This window comes from Aphelocoma coerulescens, chromosome 1A (genome assembly GCF_041296385.1).
Source record: "Aphelocoma coerulescens isolate FSJ_1873_10779 chromosome 1A, UR_Acoe_1.0, whole genome shotgun sequence".
Taxonomy (NCBI): Eukaryota; Metazoa; Chordata; class Aves; order Passeriformes; family Corvidae; genus Aphelocoma; species Aphelocoma coerulescens.
Window position 1 is genome coordinate 15,476,792 of NC_091014.1, and position 23,799 is coordinate 15,500,590.

At 41.1% G+C, this 23,799-nt stretch overlaps 1 protein-coding gene across 1 annotated transcript; it reads left to right on the top strand.

Moving 5' to 3' along the window:
- The first annotated feature begins 7,898 nt into the window (after nucleotides 1-7,898).
- DLD (dihydrolipoamide dehydrogenase) lies at nucleotides 7,899-22,285 on the top strand. Its single transcript, XM_068994945.1, has 14 exons — nucleotides 7,899-8,006; nucleotides 8,942-9,017; nucleotides 9,723-9,802; nucleotides 13,370-13,438; nucleotides 15,277-15,346; nucleotides 15,720-15,820; nucleotides 16,150-16,293; nucleotides 16,458-16,559; nucleotides 17,714-17,904; nucleotides 18,571-18,741; nucleotides 19,116-19,305; nucleotides 19,674-19,811; nucleotides 21,087-21,176; nucleotides 21,279-22,285. The coding sequence occupies exons 1-14, from the start codon at nucleotides 7,968-7,970 to the stop codon at nucleotides 21,342-21,344; spliced, it is 1,527 nt and encodes a 508-aa protein (XP_068851046.1). The 5' UTR covers nucleotides 7,899-7,967; the 3' UTR covers nucleotides 21,345-22,285.
- Nucleotides 22,286-23,799: the final 1,514 nt, after the last annotated feature.

Consider the following 23,799-nt stretch of genomic DNA (forward strand, 5'->3'; position numbering starts at 1 on the left):
GAACAAATTGTACCCAGCTGATAAAATGTTCTCTCTGACAGAGTAACTAGCCCAGGGTAGAGCCAAAGTAGATAGGATGATGATACTAGAGTGGAGGAATAGGTAGACAGCAGCATTCTAAAATCTCCTTGGGACTCCTGAAGAGCAGGTTAGATGGTCTTGTGGATGGCTGGACAGGTGCCCAGAAAAAGGGCACAGCGTCTGTGCTCCAACTTGTGCCTGTTCCCTTTATCCCTGTATGTTCTTGCTTTGGGGAGCCAATATTGGATGCAGACCTTCAGGCACAGACCTGCTGGCTTCATGCAGCTGTTGGTCTGCATTGCTGCCAGGGCACACTGCTGGCTCATGATTAGCTTGGTGTTCACCAGTCCCATTTCTCCAGAGCAAGGTCACTTGCTTGCCAGCTGGAACTCAACCTCCACTGTGGCATGGGGTTGGTGCCTTCCAGGAGAACAGCTTTGTTCTAACGTCTTATATTAACAGATTAGCACACAGTATCACAAGCAAACAGTAATGTTAATGTAACTAACCTTTATCAATTACATTTCTTAAAGGGCAAACTGCAGATTAGCATGGGGCATGCACTTTGATTTTCATGGTGTCAGTTGATTTGCTGTGCTAGATCAGGATCCCATCCAGATGCTGTACAGTGCTTACAGCCTTAACACTGCAGTGAACTAGGACGCAGGAATTACACTGTGTTTATCACCCTGTTATCACTGAGAAACTTCCAAGCTGTACAATATCATTATGCTTCAGGGAGAACTTTGACTTTCATAAAGCCAAGATGACCTAACAATGGGAATTTATTACTTCAAAGATTTTCTATAGGAGCAAAGAAATTGTCACTGGTTTCTGGTGCAAAATTTCCTGTTAGCCACAACTTCCTCCTGCTTGCTCAGGGGGTTTAAAGGTCAGGTCCTGAATTAGGAGAGCAGAGCACGAGAAAACCTATCCCCAGAGGTGAAGTGTACCACTTCTTTGATGTAATACATATCTCTTGAGGGGAGTCTGTGAGTGAATTGTGCATCTGACAGAGCGTTTGGAATTGAAGAAAATGAAATACTGCACAGTTGCTGCATTTTTAATGGCCTTGTTTGAGGACAAGTTGAGATTTTAGTTAACATGAAAACAGGTGTGGAAACTTTCCACCTCAGTTTACATTTACATGTTTTCCAACAATAGAACAAATTGATTTTACATGTGTCTAAGAAATAGAAAATATTTGTAGGTTTTGGTTTGATTTTTATTGCAAAGCTGAAAATGTAACTGGAAGCTTAAAACAAATGAAAGTGGGGGGTTTTTTTGCTTTACATGTAAAAATAAAGCAGCACTTTATGATCAGCTCTGCTATGAATGCTTATAAAGAACTTTAAATTGGCATGATATATTGAGCACAGAAAAATGGAAACAACAGTCATATATCATTCTAATTCTCATTGCAAAGACCTTGAATTATAGGCACTGAGCAATTTTATTCTGCAGTGAATCATTTTTTGCGTAACCTGCTAGAAAGAACACTGACTTCTTCCCATGAACAAACAAGGCTTTCATATACCGCATTGGCCTCATCCATAATCTCCTTTCTAATTAAGTCACAGATTTTCACAAGTGTAATGTGCAGGGAACAGAATTTTACAAGGTACAACAAGTTACTGATATGCAAAGCCACTCACTGCTGTTGCAAAATAATTGCTACCCAGAAGAAAGTCAGATGGAAGAAAATTGGAGGTAAGGACACCATACACAGACCTCCCACTTTCTGCAGCACAAACTTGATACATCAAGTTAAGCAAAATGATGACTAAAGGGAGGTTCATCTCTGACTCCTTTGAGGGGCAGCAACACAGGGATGCCAAGGGCAGGAGCCAATGGAACAGCCTGAGATGCCCAAGTTCTCCAGGCCTCTGGAGGCCCTCCTTCATTAATGGGGTGAGCTTTTTTCTCATCAGCTTTGACTGTTTCAAAGTTAGATGTTTAGAGTAGGTCACCTGTGTCCCCTCTCTGCTCAGCATATGGCAGCAGATTGGAGGGCAGTCCTTGACACCCGCCTTGGGACAGGATGAATGACCCTGTCAATTTGCCAGTATTTCTGTGTGTCCCATAGAAGCCCAGAAGACAAGCTCTCTATTAGACCTGCTAAACCAGATGTCCAACCCTGACAGCTGCAGTAAGTGCCGCAATGATTGCTCACTTTCCCTGTGTAGTTAAAGCAGAAGCAGGAGCCCTCAAAGGCCCCAAGGAAGATCATCTTGGCCTTGGTGCATGCATATAAGGCAGATAGAATCTCCTGGGCACTTATTTTGAAGGACACCTGCTGACCATGCAGGGAATTTGGATACTTGCTTTAGGACGATGGCTTCTCTAGGTGCCTAACATTTAAATGCAAAGAAGTGTCACTCCCTCAGGTGAGGGAGCTGGATTCCATCTCACACAGGCTACCGCCAGGAGCAGGGTGCTGAGTGTTTAACCATGGTATGTGGCAAGGTCTTCAGTATGTAATGGTTCAGCTTGTGCCCTTTTCTGCAGTCACCAGGTGGTGCAAGAAAACCCAAACGTGTCCTGTCACCAGCACTAGCTCTGGTGTCCTTTGTAGGGTCTGTGACTCTGATCTTCTCTTTGGCTTGAAAATACATCAAGTTCCCCACCCCCTTCTTGCTTACATGTGCTCCTTTAGAGCTCCAACTGGCAGAGGAATGTCCTGACTGCTTAACTCTCCTGCTAGCATCTGGGAGCCACAGATCTTTGTAAAATACCTGCACAGCAGAGCACATACCAGGTCTCCTGATACGCTTTGTCTTGTCTTTACAATGAATCTGAGGTATGCTGCTATTTTGCATCTGGCGCAGTTTCACTCACCTTCTTTTCTATTTATCCCACATATTTATGCAAAACCTCAAGCAGAGATCATTGACTTGCTGTAGCTTTCTCAGCACTTCTCATCTTGCTGTACTGCCTGCGTGATAGGAAGCTTTTCTATGCAGAGTAGTAAGCTGAGCAGTCTGGAAAGCAGTACAGGGCCCTGCTTTGAACAAGGATGCAGACTCTTTCTGGATATACTTTACCCTGCCTGTCACAAAGAGAGGATTTACCAAAGAGAGGAGGAATAATCTCAAAATGTGTTTTCTTAATTACAGCTTTTCAAGGGTACAAGACACTGATAGCCACCATCCAATCCTTGAATGGAATGTGATAGATATTTTAGTTCTGTTTTCTCAAGTAAGATCCAGTGTAATAGTCTGTCCAGATTGATAATCTTGATTTGTACAAATAAACATGTGTGCATAGGTAAGTATGTAAAATTTCAATGCTTAATGCAAGAAAATATTCAGTATTTCAAAGAAATAGAATGTTCTAACACATCCTTGCAGCTCTGTTAATCTATGCAGCCCTATTGCCCTCTGCTGACTTCAACCTGTTGGCAACTTTCCTCTGGCTCCAAGTCAGAGCTGACTCTTATTCTCAGAGCAAATAAACATGATGCAGTTTTTTTCCTGACACAGAGCTGCAGAATGGTTGAGGTTGGAAGGGACCTCTGGAGATATCTGATCCAACCCTCTTCTCAAGCAGGGCTGCCTAGACCTGGTGTCCCAGCACCACGTCTGGATGACTTGTGAGAATCTCCAAGGAGAGAGATTCCACAACCTCTCTGGGCAGCCTGTACCCTCACCCTCAGAGTAAAATAAGTGTTTGGAAGGAAGCCGCTGTGTTTCACTTTGTGCTCACTATCTCTGGTCCTGGGCACCGCTGACAAGAGCCCATCTCCATCCTCTGTGCACCCTCCCTTCAGGTATCTGTATACCTTGATGAGATCTGAGATCCCCCTGAGCCTTCTCCTCTCCAGGCTGAAGAGTCCCAGCTCACTCAGCCTTTCCTCACACGAGAGGTGCTCCAGCCCCTCTGTCATCTCCATGGCTCTTTGCCAGACTATCTCCAGTGTGTCTGTGTCTCTCCTGTACTGCAGAGCCCAGAGCTGGAGGTAGAACCCCAGCTATGTTTCCCCAGTGCTGAGCAGAAGGGAAGGATCATCTCCCTCCTCTTGCTGGCAAGATTCCTCCTCATTCAGCTGGAATCCTGGGAGCCTGCTTTGCTGAGAGGGGACATTTCATGAGTACTCATGGATGCAATAAAAAGTGGGAGTGTAAACAGGTACTGTAACCTCAGTGTTCGTGAAAGGAGTGCCACAACCAAAGCAAGGTGAGGTAGAGTCATGTCTGGAGCAAGGGAACAAAAAGTACTCAGGTGTCCATGGTTTACAAGTACCACCGTTCTACAGGCAATACACTGTCTTTATGATCTTTATTACTCAGAGATGTAAAACCTCAAAAAAGAATTTTAACAATCTCCAAACTTCAGCAGAGTTCCCAGAAAGGTTCAGAGCATTGGTCCCAGCCACCATGACCCCAAGGGACATGGAGTTAATGGAAAAGGCTGTTCAGAGGTGACTACTAGGGCCGAGGTGAATGGGATGGAGGGGTCTAACCCTGCATTCCCTGTGTGCCCTTTTGCCTTCCCACTGTCCCCATCCACTAAGACACATTTTGATGCTTCCTATATTCCCCCAGGCCCCCTACACATTCTTGCCTGGGTGCTGAAGCAATCACCACACAAGCTGCCTTCCCTTCAGTGGCCACAGAAACCATCATTCAGAGCCTCCAGCCATTTCTTGTTGCAGGAGATGGTCTTGTTCATTGCTTGCAGTAAGAAGATTCTCATGGCGTTCAGATTTGTGTCTGAAAAAACCTGTAATTTCACTAGAAGTACTCAGGTACTGCCTGTGCAGAGGGGAGAGCTCCAGTACCCCAACGTGCACCAAGGCCGGGAGGTCATGGAGAATTAAAACGTGGTGACTGAGTACTTTCAGTTAGCTACCACTGGGGCAGTTTTGGGTTTTATTCTCTTTGGTTGGCTCATTAATGAGGGTGGGAGGAAATGATAGGGACATGATACTATCCCTGAAAGCACCAGGGACTCTGGGATGCTTTCTCATTAGAATCACAGAATATTCTAAGTTGGAAGGGACCCACAAGGATCAAGTCCAGCTCAAGTGAATGGCCTATACAGGGATCAAACCCACAACCTTGGCATTATTAGCACCATATTCTAACCAACAGGGGTTTAAATATAAAAATATTGGGCACATACAGTCTCACGGAGAAAGAAGAGGAATTCTGCCTGCTGAATAGGGCCTTTCCTTTTACTCTGGCTATGTGGGAAATAGCAGAACGCTGCCCCCTGATGGAAATACTGACATATGCAAGAAATTAGTACCTCTAGAAAACTAGAGAACTCTTTTCCACAGAAAATATTTTCAATTTCAGGCAAGGTGAGAAATCAATAGTATGATCTAGGTTACATATTACTTACCTGAAGACACAGTTAGGTGTTTTTAGCATAAATTGAACAGAATATTGTGTCTATTCTAAATTAGGTAGAATTCACTATAGAAGGAAAATGGTCTTGGCCCACTGCTGTTCTCCCACAGGCAATGAAGGATTTAAGTTTTAAAATACTGATGTGCTGAATGAAAATAACAGAGGAATTCAGGCTGTGCAATCTATTATTCTAGAAAAAAAAATCGATTTTCTAGAAGAAAATATATGTTCCAGGAAAATACACAGAGCATTAAATTAAACAATAATAATTATAAAAATATGTCAATATTCTAGTTCAGTTCTTTTCTTCATTAAATAAATTTGGAACAGTTATTCCAAGACACTTGAAAGTCCTTCCAAAATTAAATATTTTAGATTTTTATATTTTTGATTGTTTTAAAAATTCAATTTATATCCATTTCACTGTCACAGAGTCACAGAATCGGTCAGATTGGAAGAGACCACAGTGGTCATCTGGTCCAACCTCCCTGGGTCATCCCAGAGCACATTGCACAGGATTGCATCCATTCATTCTTGAATATGAATATTCAAGAATATTCATATTCTTGAATATCTCCAATGAGGGAGCCTCCAAAACCTCTCTGGGCAATCTGTTCCAGTGACAGTTGCCTGCACAGTAAAGATGCTCTTCCTCATATTCAAGTGGAATTTCCTGTGCATCAGTTTCTGCCCATTGTTTCTTGTCCTATTGCTTGGCACCACTGAGGAGAGCCTGGCTCAATTTTCTTGGCACTTCCCTTTTAGATACCTGTATTCATTGATGAGGTCCTCTCAGTCACCTCTTCCTGAGAAGAATTTCTTCTAGAGAATGTTCTAGCTCAAGAATATGCTCAAGAATATTCTAGTTCAATTTTTTCCTGATTAAATAATTTGAAAACAATTACTCCAAGCACTTGAAAGTCTTTCTGTAATTAAGTATCTTAGATTTTACATTTTTTAATATTTTAAAAATTTAATTTATGTGCATTTCACTGTCAAGTAGCTGGAAGAGGTTTCCATCTGAAACATGTAATTTCCCTTTCTCTGCCTGTGCCCAGGTGTTGCTCTGATGCAGTCCGTCTGGGTCTGGGGGCTACTTTGCTTGCCCCAGGGTTCACTTTGCTGCCAGGTGGGGCCATGAGTTCCCAAGTACCAGCACAGATTGGGGTCTGACCTACTTGAGACCGGCTCTGCTGAGAAGGACCTGCAAGTTTTGGCAGGTGAGAAGTTGATCATGAACTGACAGTGTGCCCTTGTGGCCGGGAGGACCAGTGGTATCCTGGGGTGCATCAGGAAGAGTGTAGCCAGCAGGTCCAGGGAGGTGGCCCTCCCCCTCTGTTGGGCCCTAGTGAGACCACATCTGGGGTGCTGTGTCCCCTTCTGGGCTCCTCAGTACAAGAGAAACAAGGAGCTGCTGGAGAGGGTCCAGAGGAGGCCACAAAGATGATTAAGGGACTGGAGCATCTGTCTTAAGAGGAGAGACTGAGGAAGCTGTGCCTGTTTAGTCAAGAGAAGACTGAGAAGGGATCTCATCAATACATACAAATGGGAAGTTGAATATGAGTCAGCAGTGCCCTGGCAGCCAGTAGAGCCTGGGGTGCATCACCAGCTGGGCAAGGGAGGGGATTGTCCCGCTCTGCTCCGCACTGGGGTGGCCTCACCTCAAACCCTGGGACCAGTTTTGGGCACCACAATATAAAAAAGACATTAAGTTATTAGAGAGCATCCAAAGAAGACCATGAGGATGGTGAAGGCTCTGAAGGAGAAGCCTTATGAGGAGAAGCCTTATGAGGCCTTATGAAGTCTTATGAACTTGGTTTGTTCAGTCGGGAGGAGACTGAGGGGAGATCTTACTGTGAACATCCTCACGAGGGGAAGTGGACAGGCAGGTGCCAATCTCTTCATTCTCTTGATGAGCGACAGGACTCGAGGAAACATCATGAAGTTGTGTCAGGGGAGGTTTAGGTTCGGTATTAGAAAAAGGTTCTTCACCCAGAGGGTGGTTGGGCACTGGAACAGCTCCCCAGGGAAGTGGTCCCAACACCAAGCCTGACAGATTTCAAGATGCATTTGGACAATGCTCTTGGGCCCTCGGGTGTCCTGTGCTGGGCCAGGAGTTGGATCCTGATGGGTCCCTTCCAACTCAGCATATTCTATGATTCCCTGATTCTATAAATATCTCAAAGACTGGTGCCAAGAGGATGTGCTAGACTCTTTTCAGTGGAGCCCAGCGACAGGAAGAAGAACAATGGCCATAAACTCGAACACAAGAAGTTCCTCCTCAATATGAGGAGGAACTTCTTTATGTTGAGGGTGGCAGAGCACTGGAACAGGCTGCCCAGGGCGGTCGCGGAGCCTCCCTCTCTGAAGACGTTCGAAACCCGGCTGGATGCGCTCCCGAGTCACCTGCTCCAAGTGTCCCTGCGGAAGCGGGGGTTGGCCGGGACCACGCCCCGAACTCCCTCAGCCCCGAGGCTCCCATGCCCGCCTGGCCCCGCCCCGCGCCGCCGGCCCCGCCCGCCCGGCACTGCGCCTGCGCCTGCGCGCGTCCGCGGAGTCCTTGAGCGGCCGGGGCGCAGTGGCACCGTGGACATGCAGCGCTGGGGTCGCGTCTCCTGTGCGCTCGCTCGGGTACGGCACCGGCGGGCCAGCGAGGCGAGGGGAAGGGAGGGGACAAGGAATGAGAGCCGCGCCGGGCAGCTCGGGCCTGGGCTTTCCTCAGCCCCGTCACCCCGCCGGGGGCGTGCGTGCGGGCGGGCGGGGCCGGAGCGGCGCCTTGAGGCGGGCGCGGGCCTTGGCGGCGCTCCCCTGCCTGCTCCGCTGTCCTCTCCCGTCGCTGCTCGGCCGGGCCGAGGGGGCGCGGCGGCCGCGGGCGGCCCTCGGGGTCCCTGAGCGGCAGAGACCAGCCTCCCTGCTGCCGTGTGCGTTGTCGGTGCTGGTCCCCGGTGTCCCGGCCCGCGGGAGGCCGCGGCCGTGGCGGCTGCAAAAAGCGCCGCTGTCAGTGGGGCCGGCCCCGGCTTTTGGGCTGCGGTGCCGGGGACTTTGCAAGTGCTTCCAGAGACATCCTCTACTCCAGTTATAGGGTGGTCGGCCCTTGATATGCTTGTAGCAGCTGTCTTGTGCTGTCCCATTACCTTTTTGTAAAGGTTAAAAAACCTTGCCCTCCCGAGCCTCCTGCGAGATATCCAGCTGCCTGTTCATAGGAAGTGGCTGAAGGGGATGGTTACAGAACAAGACTCCTCATAGACTCCTGTGGATGTCTAATTTATGTCATTATGTGGTTTGAAAGCCTCATTTAAGGAGTTGAAAGTTTAGAGGCAGCCTGAGGTGAGATCTGAGAACAGGTGTGATGACAGACTGAGGTGACAGAGCAGGTAAGTGTCAGGGCAACTTCTGCCTCTTGTTCCAGTCAGTGCCCGCTGTGCTTCAGTCGTGCTGTTCCTGTTTTGGTTAGCTGGTGACAGTAACTGTGTTCATCTGTGTGTTGCTGAATGCTTATTTTCCCTCAAGGATAGACATAAACTTTTAAACCTAGGGGATTCTTTTTATTTTTTTTTCCTTTCTAGAGGAGCCATTTTGATCGGATTCATCATGGTCTTCAGGGGGTTTGTGCAGTGCCACAAAGGTCCTATGCCGATCAAGGTAATTAATTGTGAAAAACCTTTTTGAGACAAAAAACCCCACCAACCCAAACCCCCACAAAAACCAAAGCAATACTTCAAACTCAGATACCAATCTTCCAGTTGAAATCCATGTCAGGGTGCAGATTTAGATGAAATATTGTGGTTTATTTGCATTATTTGATTTCAGGCTAAAGCTGTAAATAAAAGTTGAACTTTACCGTCACTGTTCTTATGTTAATTAATATTCTAAAGGAGCTTGTGGTTACAAGACACGAACTTGGTACAAAGTTCATAGCTTCTACTGCTTCATAATCAATAGAGGTTGCATAGATACCTATTGTAGCCATGTTATCCCATTTATAAATTTGTGGCATTCAGTAAGCATTTCTGTTTTGTGCTAAACATCAGTAGAAGCTGTGTTGGAAAAAACGTAACAGTAAATTATCAAGACATCTTGGGTTAAGTTCTTAAAGGCTTTATAGCAAGAGGGATGGGGAATTCCGTTTCTTTATGTCATTTTACATTATTTTCATTGTGGAATTTAAGACTGGTTATTTTTCTTGTGGAATCAATACCTCTATACAACTTTTCTCTGTGTCCAGAGAGTTACTTTCAGATAGGAGGTGGAACTTCCTTATCTAAACCTATTTTATTAACTTGCATAATTCTTAATATGCAATTATTTTGCTGAAAAAAAACCAAACTCAAACCTTCTCTGTTTCAGTTGATGCTGATGTCACGGTTATCGGCTCTGGCCCTGGAGGGTATGTTGCTGCTATCAAAGCAGCTCAGCTTGGATTTAAGGTGAGACCTCAGTCAGATAGCAGAATACTCATCTAGATGAATTTGAAAGGTGTCTGTGTGATACTGTAATTCTTCTGTCACATCTTGGGCCACCAGATACTGTTGACATATTTTGTTAATCTTTCCTTACCTTGCTTACCCAGATTATGCAGAATTGGAAGTGGAGATGTGACTGTATTACTATAGCCCTGCTACTGACAGAGCTGCTCAGGACAGCTCACTTTTGGTTGGAACTGGTAATTCAGGTGGGCTTATACCCTTGTGAAAGGGAAGGTGGGAAAACAGTGCTAGGAAGGAATTTTTCTCTCAACAAAGGGAAAAATAAAGAGACAATGACTGACAAAAAGACCACTGGAAAACTATTGTGAAGAATGGACTGAGGGAACTCAAAAGGGGGAAAAGCCGTATCCAACTGATATGCCTTTTGAATGTGAGTAGAGGAATTCCATAGCCATGTGAGAATTTTAGAGGCAGAATATGTGTGTAGAAATACTGTAGTATCTTAGTTACAGTTATTAATGTTCTTCTCTGTTGTTCTGCCTGTTGTCTTTGAATGCCTTCTGGAAGAGGCAGTTTGTGTCTGATGTGTACTAGTGGTGTGTCATTTAATTAAGTATTGTCAGAGTTGTATGTGTATAATATATTTCAGATACTTTTAAACTTACAAAAATACAGAATGTGACTTCAGCAGGATTTTTTTTGCCTTTACTCCTTAATATGAGATCAACTGACTCTCTTGGCACTGCATTATCATTCTCATAATTATCTGGAACTCTGAGAAGGTGGTGGTGCTAGCAGTCTTGAGCATGTTTCTGCTGTTTGGTATGTCACAATATGTCTGGATTACAGAAAATTGACTTTGTGACCAAAATGAGCTGGTTTGACCACCTGGTAAGGACAAGAACTCTTGGTGATGAGTTCCAGTGAAGCACTGGAATAGGGGCCTGCGCAGCATGTAGTCTTCATCTTTCAGTATTTTCAGCACTTGGCTGTACAAGGCCCTGAGCCACCTGATACATCATAGAATCACAGAATGATTTGGGTTGGAAGGGATGTTGAAGATTTTCCCTGCCATGGGCAGGGACACCTTCCTCTAGACTGTGTTTCTCAGAGACTCATCCAGCCTGGATTTGAACGCTTCAGGGGTGGGGCATCCACAGTTCCTCTGGGCAACCTATTCCTGTACCTCACCACCCTCATGGTAAAGAATCCCTTCCTAAGAGCTGATCTAAATCTACCCTACTTCAGCTGAAGGCTGTTGCTGTCACTAAATGTCCTTGTGAAACATCCCTCTCCAGCCTTCTTTCAAGCCCCCTTTAGTTATGAGAAGGGTGCTGTGAGGTCTCCCCAAAGCCTTGTCCAGGCTGAACAACCCCAGCTCTCAGCCTGTCTCAGTAGGAGAGGTGCTCCAGCCCTGTGATGAACTTCTGGACTTGCTCCAGCAGGTCCAAATCTGTCTTGTGTTGGGGCCCCAGAGCTAGACACAGTACTCCAGGTGGGGTCTCCTGAGAGCAGAGTAGAGGGGGAGAATCACCTCCCGCAATATCTTTGATGCTGACTGTGCTTGCAGAAGGAAGTTTGACTAGATGGCCTCCAGACGAGGGCCCTTCAAACTGAATTTGTCTGTAATTCTGAGCGTTGTCCATCATTGGTCCCACAACTGGGTGTCACTGACATCTTTTTGGGTATCTTTTAGCCTTTGAATGTGTAACTGTACCAAAATATAAATGTTTGAGATTCCATTAAGTTGTTCTTTGACCTAGTGCAAATAATTGTCTTTACACATATTTGTGAATTACTGGTTTTGTTGTAATAAATACTCTTGCTTCTTGATGTATGTTGTTACTAAGCTAATAGTACAAGGAGGTAAGAAATAAAGTAAGAAACAAAGGTGCTCAGTGCTACAGGTTTTAATTAAGATTGTGGCCTTCTGCCACGTAAGTTCATGTTTTATTATTCTAAAGCTATTTTTGTGGCTGGCTAAATACCAGCTTTTCTTGGAACAATACTGTCCTTGAGTCCTTCATATGTGTGGTTAACAGTGGGATACCATACACAAGGGGCTTAAAAAGTGTCCTGGATTTTGTTTTTCATCATAGCAAAAAATAATTCTGTTACACTGTTTCACAGCTCATCAGAGAGAGGAAAATGCTTGGACATGCATGTGTATGTCACCATTAGCACTGAATAATCACATAGAATGTTTTTGGCGTCCTTGAAGAACGTAAGGAGACATTTTTAGCAGACTGGCAAAAAGATAGATTGTATAGTTACCCTGTCCATGGAAGAACCTCATTCTGCTCTACTGAATTACTTAACTTTCAGTTTTAGTGCTGTTTCTGCTAGCACAAGCATTGAGTCCTTGTATCACTACCACAGCATTCCATGTTATTGCCAACAGTGTTCTCTGGGTATTGGTTTTCCAAAAGCTTTGCTTGGCCTTGTTTATGTAAAGTGCATGAGGCAGAACATCCTTATTGGGTAAAGGTAGGAGTAGTCTGGTGCTGTTTGATCCATAGTGCAGCTTTTAAAGCCCTTGTGTTGTGTTTCATGTATTCATGTGCTTAAGAGGAAGGGGACATAGGGGATCAGCATGTCTCAAAATGTTCATGTGATTTGATTTGGTGAATTCTACTCTTCATGTCACCATCATCCCTACCTTAGTACAAAAGTAGCAATTTAAAGAAATTGTGAAAGGCTTTCACCTGGGTAGTTGCCTCTCAGTGGACTGGAACTCTCAAGAGTGTAAACCAAGGAACAATTATTTTGTGTGCTTTCCAAAGGAGGAGACACCAGTTCCTTTGCTTCTACAAAAATGGTTTATGATACTCTCTCCCCCACTCTCTCCAAGTGATCTGGTTTTATATGAAGTTGTAGCAGTTGTTTTTGTCCTTTGCACGCTTTGATGCTGTCAATTTAATGAGAAGGAGATGACATATTTTCCATCCCTGTTGGTACTGACCTTATTTTTGTTTGGTTTTGCTTTACTTTAGTTTTGTTTTTTCTTTCTTTATAGGTGTTGGTACAACTTCATAGCAGTGGGAGGAAATGTTGTTTGTGGCTTGGGGCTTCTTTTCTGTTTTGTTTTCTTTGAAGAAAAGATTGCTTCATGGGATTTTAATCTATAGCAGTTCACTTACCAGTTGTTTTCTTGCTTTTATGAATCTTCACATGATTTATATTTTTGGCTTTTTGTGGTGTTTTTCTGTAATTGTTAGGGGAACATCTTTCACTGCACTGAGTGTTGTATTTATTATTTAGTTTGTAACAGATTTTTGTAGTAGGACAGCACTTATATGAGAGTATGAATGGTGCAGTGGCTGTCGTTTGGTAGGGGATTTTGTTGCAAAGAGCTATTTTGTGGGTTTTAAGTTAAATGAGGTAAGGGAAATATGAGCTGCAGAATAAATCTGGGAGTGAAATTAATGAGACTTGGTAGAGGTAGAATTACTAGACAAGTAGACAAATGTCTTTGTCATCAATTCTAAATTGTGAGATAGCCTATAAGGAAATGGTGGCATAGTATTTCTAAAAAATTCTTATGTTTCCTCTGTTCTTTTTCCTCAGACTGTCTGTGTAGAAAAAAATGCAACGTTAGGGGGAACCTGCTTGAATGTTGGATGTATTCCATCCAAGGTAAGTGTACATAGTTTGTCATAGCTTCATTAAAAACAGCTGACATTATGTGCTTCACTTGGAAGGAGAGTAGGAAGGAGTTTCTCAAGATGGATGTACATGTACAGAATGGCTGGAGGGTGAGGCTGGTGGTGCTTGTGTGGAGTAGTGCAGGTGTGAAGACAAAGAGGTGAGTCCAACACATACACTCTGAAAGAAAGGAGAAGCAAGAAGAAATTAATAAGGACTTTATATTTGACATTGTCAATCTAGTTTAAAGTAATTTCAGACCTAGGCCTTTGTAAGAACAGTGCTGTTGCTGGGGAATCTGCCTCAATAGCACCCAGCAGGTGAAGGAGGACACTGCTAATGCCAGATTTGTAATGGCTGTAGTAACAGACACAGTATTCTTAGCAAGATCCCTCCTAACTGTATTGCTGTTTCTAGGACTTTTGCTCCAGAGGTTCCATTAGCATGGGAGGAGAAATTACAGTACAAATACTAAGATTTTGAAGAAAAATTGTATTAATTTTTCTAGACATTTTAATAATAATTTTAATGAAGTTCAAAGTATGTTAATATACTGAAGCACCACTCAAAAATGTTAATCCACACAGTATTACCTTGAAAGTTTGAAACTCTACTAGGATCTATTTAACTAACTTCTCAAGTCCCTTTTTATTTTTTTTATCCTTTAAAATTTTTATGAAAATACTACTGAACCCATGGTTTAAGTTGAATGCTATTAAGAACTTGTTTGAATGGCAGTAAACTTAAGAAGTGGGATATGTAGGTTGTGTACACCAAGGTAATAACAAATGACTCAAATGTTCCTTTCCAGAAAACCACCCAAAATAATACAATGGAAATGGATTTTTTTTTTTCCTTTGTAGTTGCTGAAGTCTTAAGTGGTGGCTGTGTCTTTTAAGTAACGTGGATGTTACAGATTCGGGGCTGTGACAGTTACGTGAAGTGGAGAAATTAATTTTAAAGACAGTTGATAAAAATTATAAAAGTGGATTTATCTTATTTTGATAGTATTAGTTTTACTCAAGCATATGTAGATAAGACAAGTATTTCAAAATCTTTGAATCTTTTGCTGTGCCTGCTTTAGATTTAAGTCTGCAAACTCACACTGTTGTCCCTGCAGAGATACAAATAATGTCATATTTGGGATGGTTATAATATAACAAAAGAATCAATCTTCTTAGTAAGATCCTGCCTTAACTATATTGCTATTTCTAATTAAAATACAGTTACTGAGGTTCTGAATTTCAAGCTACTCATTTATAGCCATCCTTATAAAAACTATTCTAAGTTTATCTATGAGCTTGGAAAATCCATATACCTGAGCTAGCTTCAAGCCATCCAGCTCAATTAGCTATACAGTTGTAGTAACTTCAGCACAACAATTCAAAATTAAACTCACATATGTCTACACAGGCTAAAATCCTAACAGACATTTTAGTGTAGATTTTCCTCATCCAGTTTTTCTGTATCTTCTCTTTGGCCTTCAGTCAGAATCATGTTTATTTTCCTCTACTTAGTCTGTTCCTTTTTTTTTTTTTTAAATCCCTATGAACTAATTACCAATTTCTGTGGTGAAATGAGCAAAAAGGATAGGTGTGGATTTAACTGTTTTCTATTTCATTATTAAGTATGTAACTTTACTTAACATTGCAGTAGGAGCTACTGTTAACAATTTCTGTGTTTAAAATACACCTTTTTAAATACAAATATGTCAAACTTTTTCTTAATAGTGAGAACACTTTGCAAATGATGTATTTTTCTTCCTTATAATAAATAACTCATTCTTGTGAATGTATGTCCAAATTCACATTTTTGTTTGTCTGTTTTAGGCCTTGCTGAACAACTCACATCTGTATCACTTGGCCCATGGAAAAGATTTCGCTAGTAGAGGAATTGAAAGTGAGTGAAGAACAACTGTCAGTGCCTGTTAACATAAGTGGTTTCCAACAAAATGTAAATTTAATCTTTCAAATCTGACTAGTATGGTTTTCTGGTCAGAAAATTTTAAGAGTTATAAGTAACATCCTCTAGCTGTCACTTGGAGGCTTAGGGATGTGTCTGCTCTTTGAACTCTGAATAACAGATAGATAAGTTATATTTGAAAAGTGTAATACTGATTTTCAACATAGCAGTTGTTGAATGTAACCTTTAGTATTTAGTAGGACCGTTCAACACATCTTTCTGTGTCAGAGCTGTTAACTGTGTTGAGGTTAGCTCCTTTAACACCAACACACTGCAATGCTTGATGTAAGTTGTTTTGTTTTAATCTTAGTTACAGGAATCCGTTTGAATCTAGAGAAGATGATGGAACAGAAGAGTAGTGCAGTGAAGGCCTTAACAGGTGGAATTGCTCATTTATTTAAACAAAACAAGGTTAGTTTGGGTTATATACTGAGGTATATCCATTTTTCTGATCTGAATTTCTTGCTTTTTACATTTTCATATGGCCACATAAATTAATATGATTGACTGATTTGACAGGGGCAGAATTTGAATGCTTTTCTTCCAGAAAACTTTTAAGTGCCCAGTGCCTTTGTTGTTAATCTGCTTAAAAGAGTAGTATACAATTACTTTGTGATTTGTGCCAGGTAGTGATACAGAGGTATGTTTTAGCAGCATCTCTAAGCATTAGTGAGATTCAGGTGACATGTAGCCTAACTTACATATCTGAATCTGACTTCACTGTGTTCTCATTACTCAAGGTTGTACATGTATCTGGGTTTGGAAAAATAACTGGCAAAAACCAAGTCACTGCAACTAAAGAAGATGGCAGCACACAAGTTATCAATACAAAGAACATACTCATAGCCACAGGCTCAGAAGTTGCTCCCTTCCCTGGAATTACTGTACGTATTTGAGCTGAATTGTACTTACTTTTCAGTGTCTCATAGTCTCACAGTTTAATGTGTAATAATTGTTTGCACCTGACTGCACTTCACCTTCTGTGTGTTTTGTATATAATATGTAAAAGAGGTTGTAAACCTCCCTTTGTGCATTTCTTTGTCATTAGATTGATGAAGATAACATTGTGTCATCCACTGGTGCGCTGTCACTGAAAAAAGTTCCTGAAAAGATGGTTGTCATTGGTGCAGGAGTCATTGGTGTGGAACTGGTGAGAGGATATTTAAACCACTTGGCCTTTAATTTGTAAAGGAGTGGGGCATTATTTTTGTTGTATTTGATGGCATTGCTGTGATTCAACATTTCAGTGAGTTGTAATGAATCTATTCAGACTTTATAGTGTGCTAGCTTGCTTTTTTACCAGAAAAGCTGGGATAAGTGTTTGTTTGTTCAGTACTTCTGCAGCTGGTTAGTTAAGCAGAGAAATGAGAGGAACATACAGGGTCTTGCATATTTATTTTTCTTTTTTGGAGGATTAGGGAGCTGGGGGATTGGTGCTTAACTTTCAGTGAAGTTTGTACCTGGCCTACGTATAGATGAGAGAACTTCCTATTTTAAGGGAAGTGCACTAAGTCAGGATAAATTCTTGTGTTTAGCAGTTATTCTCGAGAGATGTTTAATGTGATTGTACATATTCTATCAAGCAAAGGAGTGGAGACTTTGTAGTTCATCTTGGTCTGAGTCCTTTTGCCTCACACCTGTATGTTTCAAAAACAATTTACATTTGCTGGTCTTGCAACTGCTTGAAGCTATGCACGTCTGCCACGTGATTGCTTAGCCTGCTGACCATTAAGCAGGAAAAGAGTAAGCAAAGTGAAATTCTGTATTGGGTGGATGTGGGTAACTGCAGGTTAATAGGGTGTACATGAGTTTTGTTGGTGAGGCTGATGATTGTGGTTAAGGTTATAAATACAGACTGAAGCAGCAGTGGTTCCATTTTGTTGTGTAAAATTTCCTTAATGTGGTCTTGTTTTGGTTAATTAGTAGTGGTACTAGAACTCCACAATCAATTCCCTTTGGATTTTCCTTTCAGGTTCTTTGATTCTGAATTTCTTCTATACCTATAACATAAAACATATGTGAGTTATATTTAGTTCTTTTGTTAGCTATTTCTTTAAAAGCCTAATTCCCTGAATTTGGTTATGGAAGTTTTGAGTCTGCAAATAAGCAATGATAATTTTTTTTTGTGGAAAGACTGGGGAAAGGTGAACTTGCTTTATTTTATGCTGTCGTGTTTGTAGAAACTGATCAGTTTGCTGTTACATGCTATCCTGCTTTGGAGGAGTTTACAGTCTGTTGTAAGTATTAAAGTATCTGAAGTTTGCTTTTCAAAAATTCTTTTTACCTATATTGTTGTGACTGCAGGGTTCAGTTTGGCAGCGCCTTGGTGCAGATGTGACAGCAGTTGAGTTCATGGGCCATGTTGGTGGAATGGGAATTGACATGGAGATCTCTAAAAACTTCCAACGTATTCTTCAGAAGCAGGGATTCAAGTTTAAACTGAACACCAAAGTTACCGGTGCTACCAAGAGACCAGATGGAAAAATAGATGTAGCGTAAGTGTTTAGCATAGAACTAAAGTAATGCCAAATACATTCTTCCTCCCAATCCATCAAACCTATTTAAAAATACAATCTGATGTTACTTATTTAAACAGGAAAAAAAGGGATCTAGAGGGAAGATTAATTCTTTAGTGCAATTAAATGTTTATCCTTCATTGTAACTTACAGAGCTCATAATTTTGGGTTTATTGAGTCCTAGGTTGCTTACACAGGAGAGGTTCCATTGACTTGAGGGCTTGCTGGTATAAAACCACTGTATGAGATCAGTAATAAAAACAGAATTCTAAATCATTCTTTTCGTGGAAGATACTTGCTTCTGGTATAATTAGCATAAATGCCATGATTGTTCATACAGTCATTTTCAAGCCATTAATTCTTGGCTACTTACTGGAAGGTCTTGTCTTAGAGTAAGTATGGCAGACATACTATTGTTCTCAAACAGAAATAATGAAACTACCCAAAGAGTGTACTGTAGTGGTCATACTCCTAATGGTCATGCATACCTTTGAAGTTTTATGTATAAACAATTAATATAGACACACATACAGCAAATTTGCTTTGTAAAAGTCTGTAAATATGCACTACTTCTGTTTGTGTTAATGGATTCTCTATGCAGAAACTGTTTACAGCTTAGCATTTTTGCTTCTTATTTTTCTCTAGTGTTGAAGCTGCTGCTGGTGGCAAGGCAGAAGTAATAACTTGTGATGTGCTCCTAGTTTGCATTGGTAGGCGTCCATTCACAAAAAATCTAGGTCTTGAGGAAATTGGAATTGAACTTGATAAGAGGGGAAGAATTCCAGTCAACAACAGATTCCAAACCAAGATTCCAAAGTAAGACTTTTTTTTTTTTTACTCTTTTTAATGCAGAACACTTATTTTTAAAGTTTAACCTACTAAAGCACTTGTGTTTTTTAATTACAAAACATACTTTTCTTTTCTGAAAAGTCAAGATACCAGTATTATTTCAGGAACTAAAAATTTTGAGTCAGCCTTTGAAGTTTTGTAATTTAAAAGTCCCTGTCTATTTCATGTCACTAAATACCTCTTGAAGTGTGGTCATTCTGTGGAAACTGCTAAAATGTACTATTTTAGTCTGTTTTGATTAGAGTTTTCTGTAATGTTTCAAACAGACTGTTATGTAAGGTAGCCCAGGTGTGCTAGGATGTTTTTAAACAGTGTCTAATTCTGTTTCATTGGTCTGATAGCATCTATGCTATTGGTGATGTAGTTGCTGGACCTATGCTGGCCCACAAAGCTGAGGATGAAGGCATTCTTTGTGTAGAAGGCATGGCTGGGGGAGCAGTTCACATTGACTATAACTGTGTTCCCTCTGTGATCTACACTCACCCTGAAGTGGCCTGGGTTGGCAAGTCAGAAGAACAGCTGAAAGAAGAGGTACTGTTTGTTTTCTTTTCAGACAAAAACTGTTTTTCCACCTTGGGCCTGGTTTCACTCTCTAGTTGTTTATCTAGCTACTTTCTCCAAATTTCTGCATTTGAATTTATTGCTTGGGGGGTGTGAGTGAATGATGCCCTTGTGCATGCCACTCTCCCAAGAACCACAGTTCTTTTTAATGACTTGCATTCTGTGACATTAATATTGTTCACTTGCAAATTAGTCTTTTTTAGTACAGTCTTACACCACTTTTGGTGGTTGTTAATGTACATTTCTCTATGTTTTAGTTCTGTATTGCTTCTCCTCATGTACTTAGCAGTTGGTTGCATTGTTCTTGTTGGTCATTAATTAACACATCTATTTTGCAGGGTATAGAATACAAAATTGGGAAATTTCCATTTGCTGCAAACAGTAGAGCAAAGACAAATGCTGACACAGATGGCATGGTAAAGATACTTAGTCAAAAGTCAACAGACAGGATGTTGGGTGCTCACATTTTAGGCTCAGTAAGTATCATCAGTTGTGCTCTCTTGGCCTTGTAATGGTCTTTTTATTTAGTGTTGCATAGTTATTGAGTTAGACGTGGTGTTTGTAAATGGGGAGGTTTGAGTTCCCCATACTTATTTTTCTTACAGTTCTGTTCTGCACCCCTGCCCTCCTTCCCATGTTTTAGTTACTTTGGTGTTAAACCCAGCTTTTTTGTTTTCCTCTTGAATTGCTATGGTTATTTGGTGTCTTTGACCAGTTTTACGTGGTGAGGTTTTGTGGTGGTGGTGTTTGTTGTGTTTGGTTTTTTGTTTTGGTTTTATGAATACTGCCAAATACTTGAGAGAGCAGCAGAAATTGCTGATTCAAGTTTTGGAAGTTAACGAGCTGAAAAGACTGTGGCTTTTTCATAGGTGTGTTCTTTTTCCCCTCTCTCTGACTCAAGACTTAGCAAAGGTGGTAATCTTATGCTGCAGTCACCAAATATGGGGTCAGTAATTTGTGGAACTTTGAGTAAAAAACCTTTGGGATTTCCCCTGTTTAGGGGGGTCTGGAGGTTTTTTTGGTCAAAGTTAGACCCTAATCTTTTTCTGTTTTCTTAGCTTTAAATATTTTTTTTTTCAAAAGATGTTTGCAGAAACACTTCCATACATTTTTGTGTACAGCTTTCTTTAAGAGAAACACCAAAACTGCTCTCAATAAGATACTGTGCTGGTCACTTTCTCTTGCAATTGCAGTAATTTAGAAACCAGCATGTCTTAAAGGAAGCACAACTTTGTCTGTCTCATACCAATAATTTTCTTCATTGGGAAAGGACTGGGGGAAAATCTTATGGTTGTGGATCCGAGTGCTAAAAATGTAAGGGGAGATTTAATTATTTTTGACTCCTCAAAGATATATTCTCTTAGTAAATCTGCATAAATACAGCAAATAAAAATGATGGTGTAGGTTCAGTAACATGCTTTTGTTTATCTAGTTATCTATTTAACTTTTCAGGGGAGCATTGGTGTTTTGGGTAGGTTTCCTTTCATGGAAAAATGCCCAGCTTTTGCACAACTCTCAGAAATGAGAGAACAAATGCTCTCATTAAGAATTACATTTAGATTTATGCTAAGTTTGAGCACAGTCACCAAATAGATTAAGTACTTATGACTTAGAACACAGCTGAAGTGCTAGTTAAAACATAACTTTTATTTTTTAGCAAAAATTGCTTATTTATAAGCTGTTACTGATTCAGGAGAACCTGGACAACTGCATAAGGATTTGTGCTAATTGCAAGTACCATTAAATTACAGGGTGCTGGTGAAATGGTGAATGAAGCTGCCCTTGCTATGGAATATGGAGCATCATGTGAAGATGTAGCCAGAGTTTGCCATGCCCATCCAGTAAGTGTTTTCTAAAGGGACTGTTGAACACCATTACACAGACACGCTGTTACTCCATGTAGCTGTTAATGACTTGTAACTTTTTGTGTTTGCTCTCTACAGACAGTGTCAGAAGCCTTCAGGGAAGCAAACCTAGCAGCATCCTTTGGCAAAGCTATCAACTTCTAAAATGAAAGAGCAGATCTTTGTACATATATAGTACATCTCTGAAAATGGACTGTGGGCCCTTATGGAAGGCTGAGTCTGAGGATTTTAGGACAGATTTAAGTGAATATCTTAATTTTAAACATCAGATATTTAAACAAGTAGAGTTTGGAACAAGTGGAATTATCTGTAAATTAAATACGTAAAATTACATGTTTATTTACACAACGAATGTTGCAGAAAAGCAGCCTGACAGAACTCTTTTCTTTTTCAAAACCAAACATTTTTCTGCTGCATGGGATTATCAGGTGTGCTGGTCAGAACTCTGGTAACTGTCCAGCACACCTTGTGTTTTCTTATTTGAAGTAGTGATACAATAAACCATTGAATGCTGGCACATAAAATGCCACCGGCACTTAAAATGCCACTGTCACTTCCGCACAAAAATGTGTTTCCTTCTAAAGGGATTAACTTTAGTATTTAGCCTACTTCTTACATATGAGTACCAAAACTGGTTTTAACCTAGTCATGTTGGGATGTTGGGAGAAGAGGGGCTTGTGTAGATCAATTAAAACGATACTGACTTTCTAAAAAGAAAATTACTCTCTGTATGATTCTCCACGTCATGTTTTCATATTGAAAACTTGTAAGGGGAAAAAATTGAGTGTCAATTGAGAAAAGAAAGATTGAAGACAACTTCATAGTACTGCTACCTAATCTCTTTTGGTTTTAAAGCTTCCATTGTCCAACTCTCTTAAACTTGAAATGCTGAAACTGGGTAGTGAAGCAGTGTTTGCTGTTAAGTGCTATGACATGAGGGTTATTCTGCACCTTCCACATATAAGGGCTGCATTGTCAGCTCTCCACACAATTAAGACATACTTTCTTCTCTTCTGTTTTCTATTTTGTTCTCTCTTTCTGTCTCTTCTTCTGTAGCAAGAGAACTTAATAAATATTTGACATGGCTGGAGGGTCTTCTTGGATTTTGTTTGCTGATTGGATCCTTTCAGTGTCTAGGTTGTTGAATATGTGAGGAAACTCACAAACAGGTGGCATCTTTGGAAGATCCTTAACATGTATATGGAGCATGCCCAGTTTCAGTAGTTCATTTTAACTTCTTTTCCAAGGTGACGCATCTTCTTTTTTTGCCAGGCTCTTCTGCCTTGAAGAAAACCTTAATATCTGCTGGTATTGTGCATGTTCTTTTTCATTATGCCAATGGAATGAGAAGAGCACATTCAGAAAATGGTGTAACAATGACTTGGTTTTGGGTATAGACAAGATGGTTGTATCTTTCTACTTTTCTTTTTAGCTTCTTATTCAAGTATTGATCTATTATCTGTAGTAAGTGATGGAGATGTATGCCAGTATTACCATAACAGTTAATCAGCCAAACACCAGTGATACTCTGCTTCATTGTGGTTTTTCTTAACTCCTACTTTAAATGTAGATGGGGTTAAACAACGACACTTCATTAAGCTTGTCACCTTCTGATTCATGGATATGCTGGGTTAGTGAATTAATGTGGGTCTGCTTTCAGGTGTTAGTAGGAAGCTGCTGAAGGGAAAGCAAAGGTGAGACAACAGGGTAGAAAAGCTCGATTCTTGCAATAGATCTTGGCATTTCAGAATCACTTCTGGCTTAACACAGGTAAATGTTAAGTGTTAATCATGTGATTTGCAAGTTCTTCTCAGAAGCCTTGCTTTTTCAGAAACTGCTTTGTGTCTGCTCCCTCCACCTTGGGAATACTTGTAGCAGTCTTACCACAATTTACTCTTGAGTTTATCAGTTACAAATTCTTGTATCTCATTTTGTTTATGTTAAATGAAGTTTGAAAAGCCAGGGAAACTTACAAACAATAATACTACTAAGGCTATACTGGAGTTTTCCAGACACTTAAAAATCAAGGCCTTAAAATTGTTTTTGTTACTTCTCTCACTGTCATACCCATTCTAGTGAAGTGTACAAAAAGAGTGTTTGTAAGAGAGCTGCTGAGCCACCTGTCAGTGGTTTCACAGCAGTTTTGCTTGAGTGCTGCCAAGTTGGCACACTTTTTAACAGCTGCTGAGTGTACTGGCAGTGAGTGGTGTGTGATGCTGCTGTTGTGGTGTTTGTAACCTCTGGAATTTTGGGGTAGTTATTAATCATAATGCCCTTCATTTTGCTTAGGTGGTGCTGTATCTTGCCATCGTTGTCCTGAATTTGATGATGTTAGTCAAGGTTAGGTAAGGTGTCAATCAAAGAACATACACAGAATCCTGGGGTCAGAGTTAGCAGTCAGGATGTGCAAACACATGTTGCAGTTTTGGGTGCTGACTTGTGTAGCTGATGAATGTTTGTAGCTGCAAATCAGTTTGTGCCATACTGTACAGCTCTCTGAAGGTGCACTGTAATGCAGATAACTTTGAGCTGAAGTTATGATGAACTGGATGCTACTCTCACACATTCTGTGTAAGTACAGGCTGTTGTTAAAGTTGTC

What these genes read in the sequence shown, in the direction of transcription:
- DLD (XM_068994945.1), top strand. Translation starts at nt 7,968, where the DNA reads ATGCAGCGCTGGGGTCGCGTCTCCTGTGCGCTCGCTCGG. An exon ending in CAGCTCAGCTTGGATTTAAG is followed by an intron (nt 9,803 to 13,369) that starts GTGAGACCTCAG and finishes CTTTTTCCTCAG; the next exon opens with ACTGTCTGTGTAGAAAAAAA. An exon ending in GAGTTTGCCATGCCCATCCA is followed by an intron (nt 21,177 to 21,278) that starts GTAAGTGTTTTC and finishes TGCTCTCTACAG; the next exon opens with ACAGTGTCAGAAGCCTTCAG.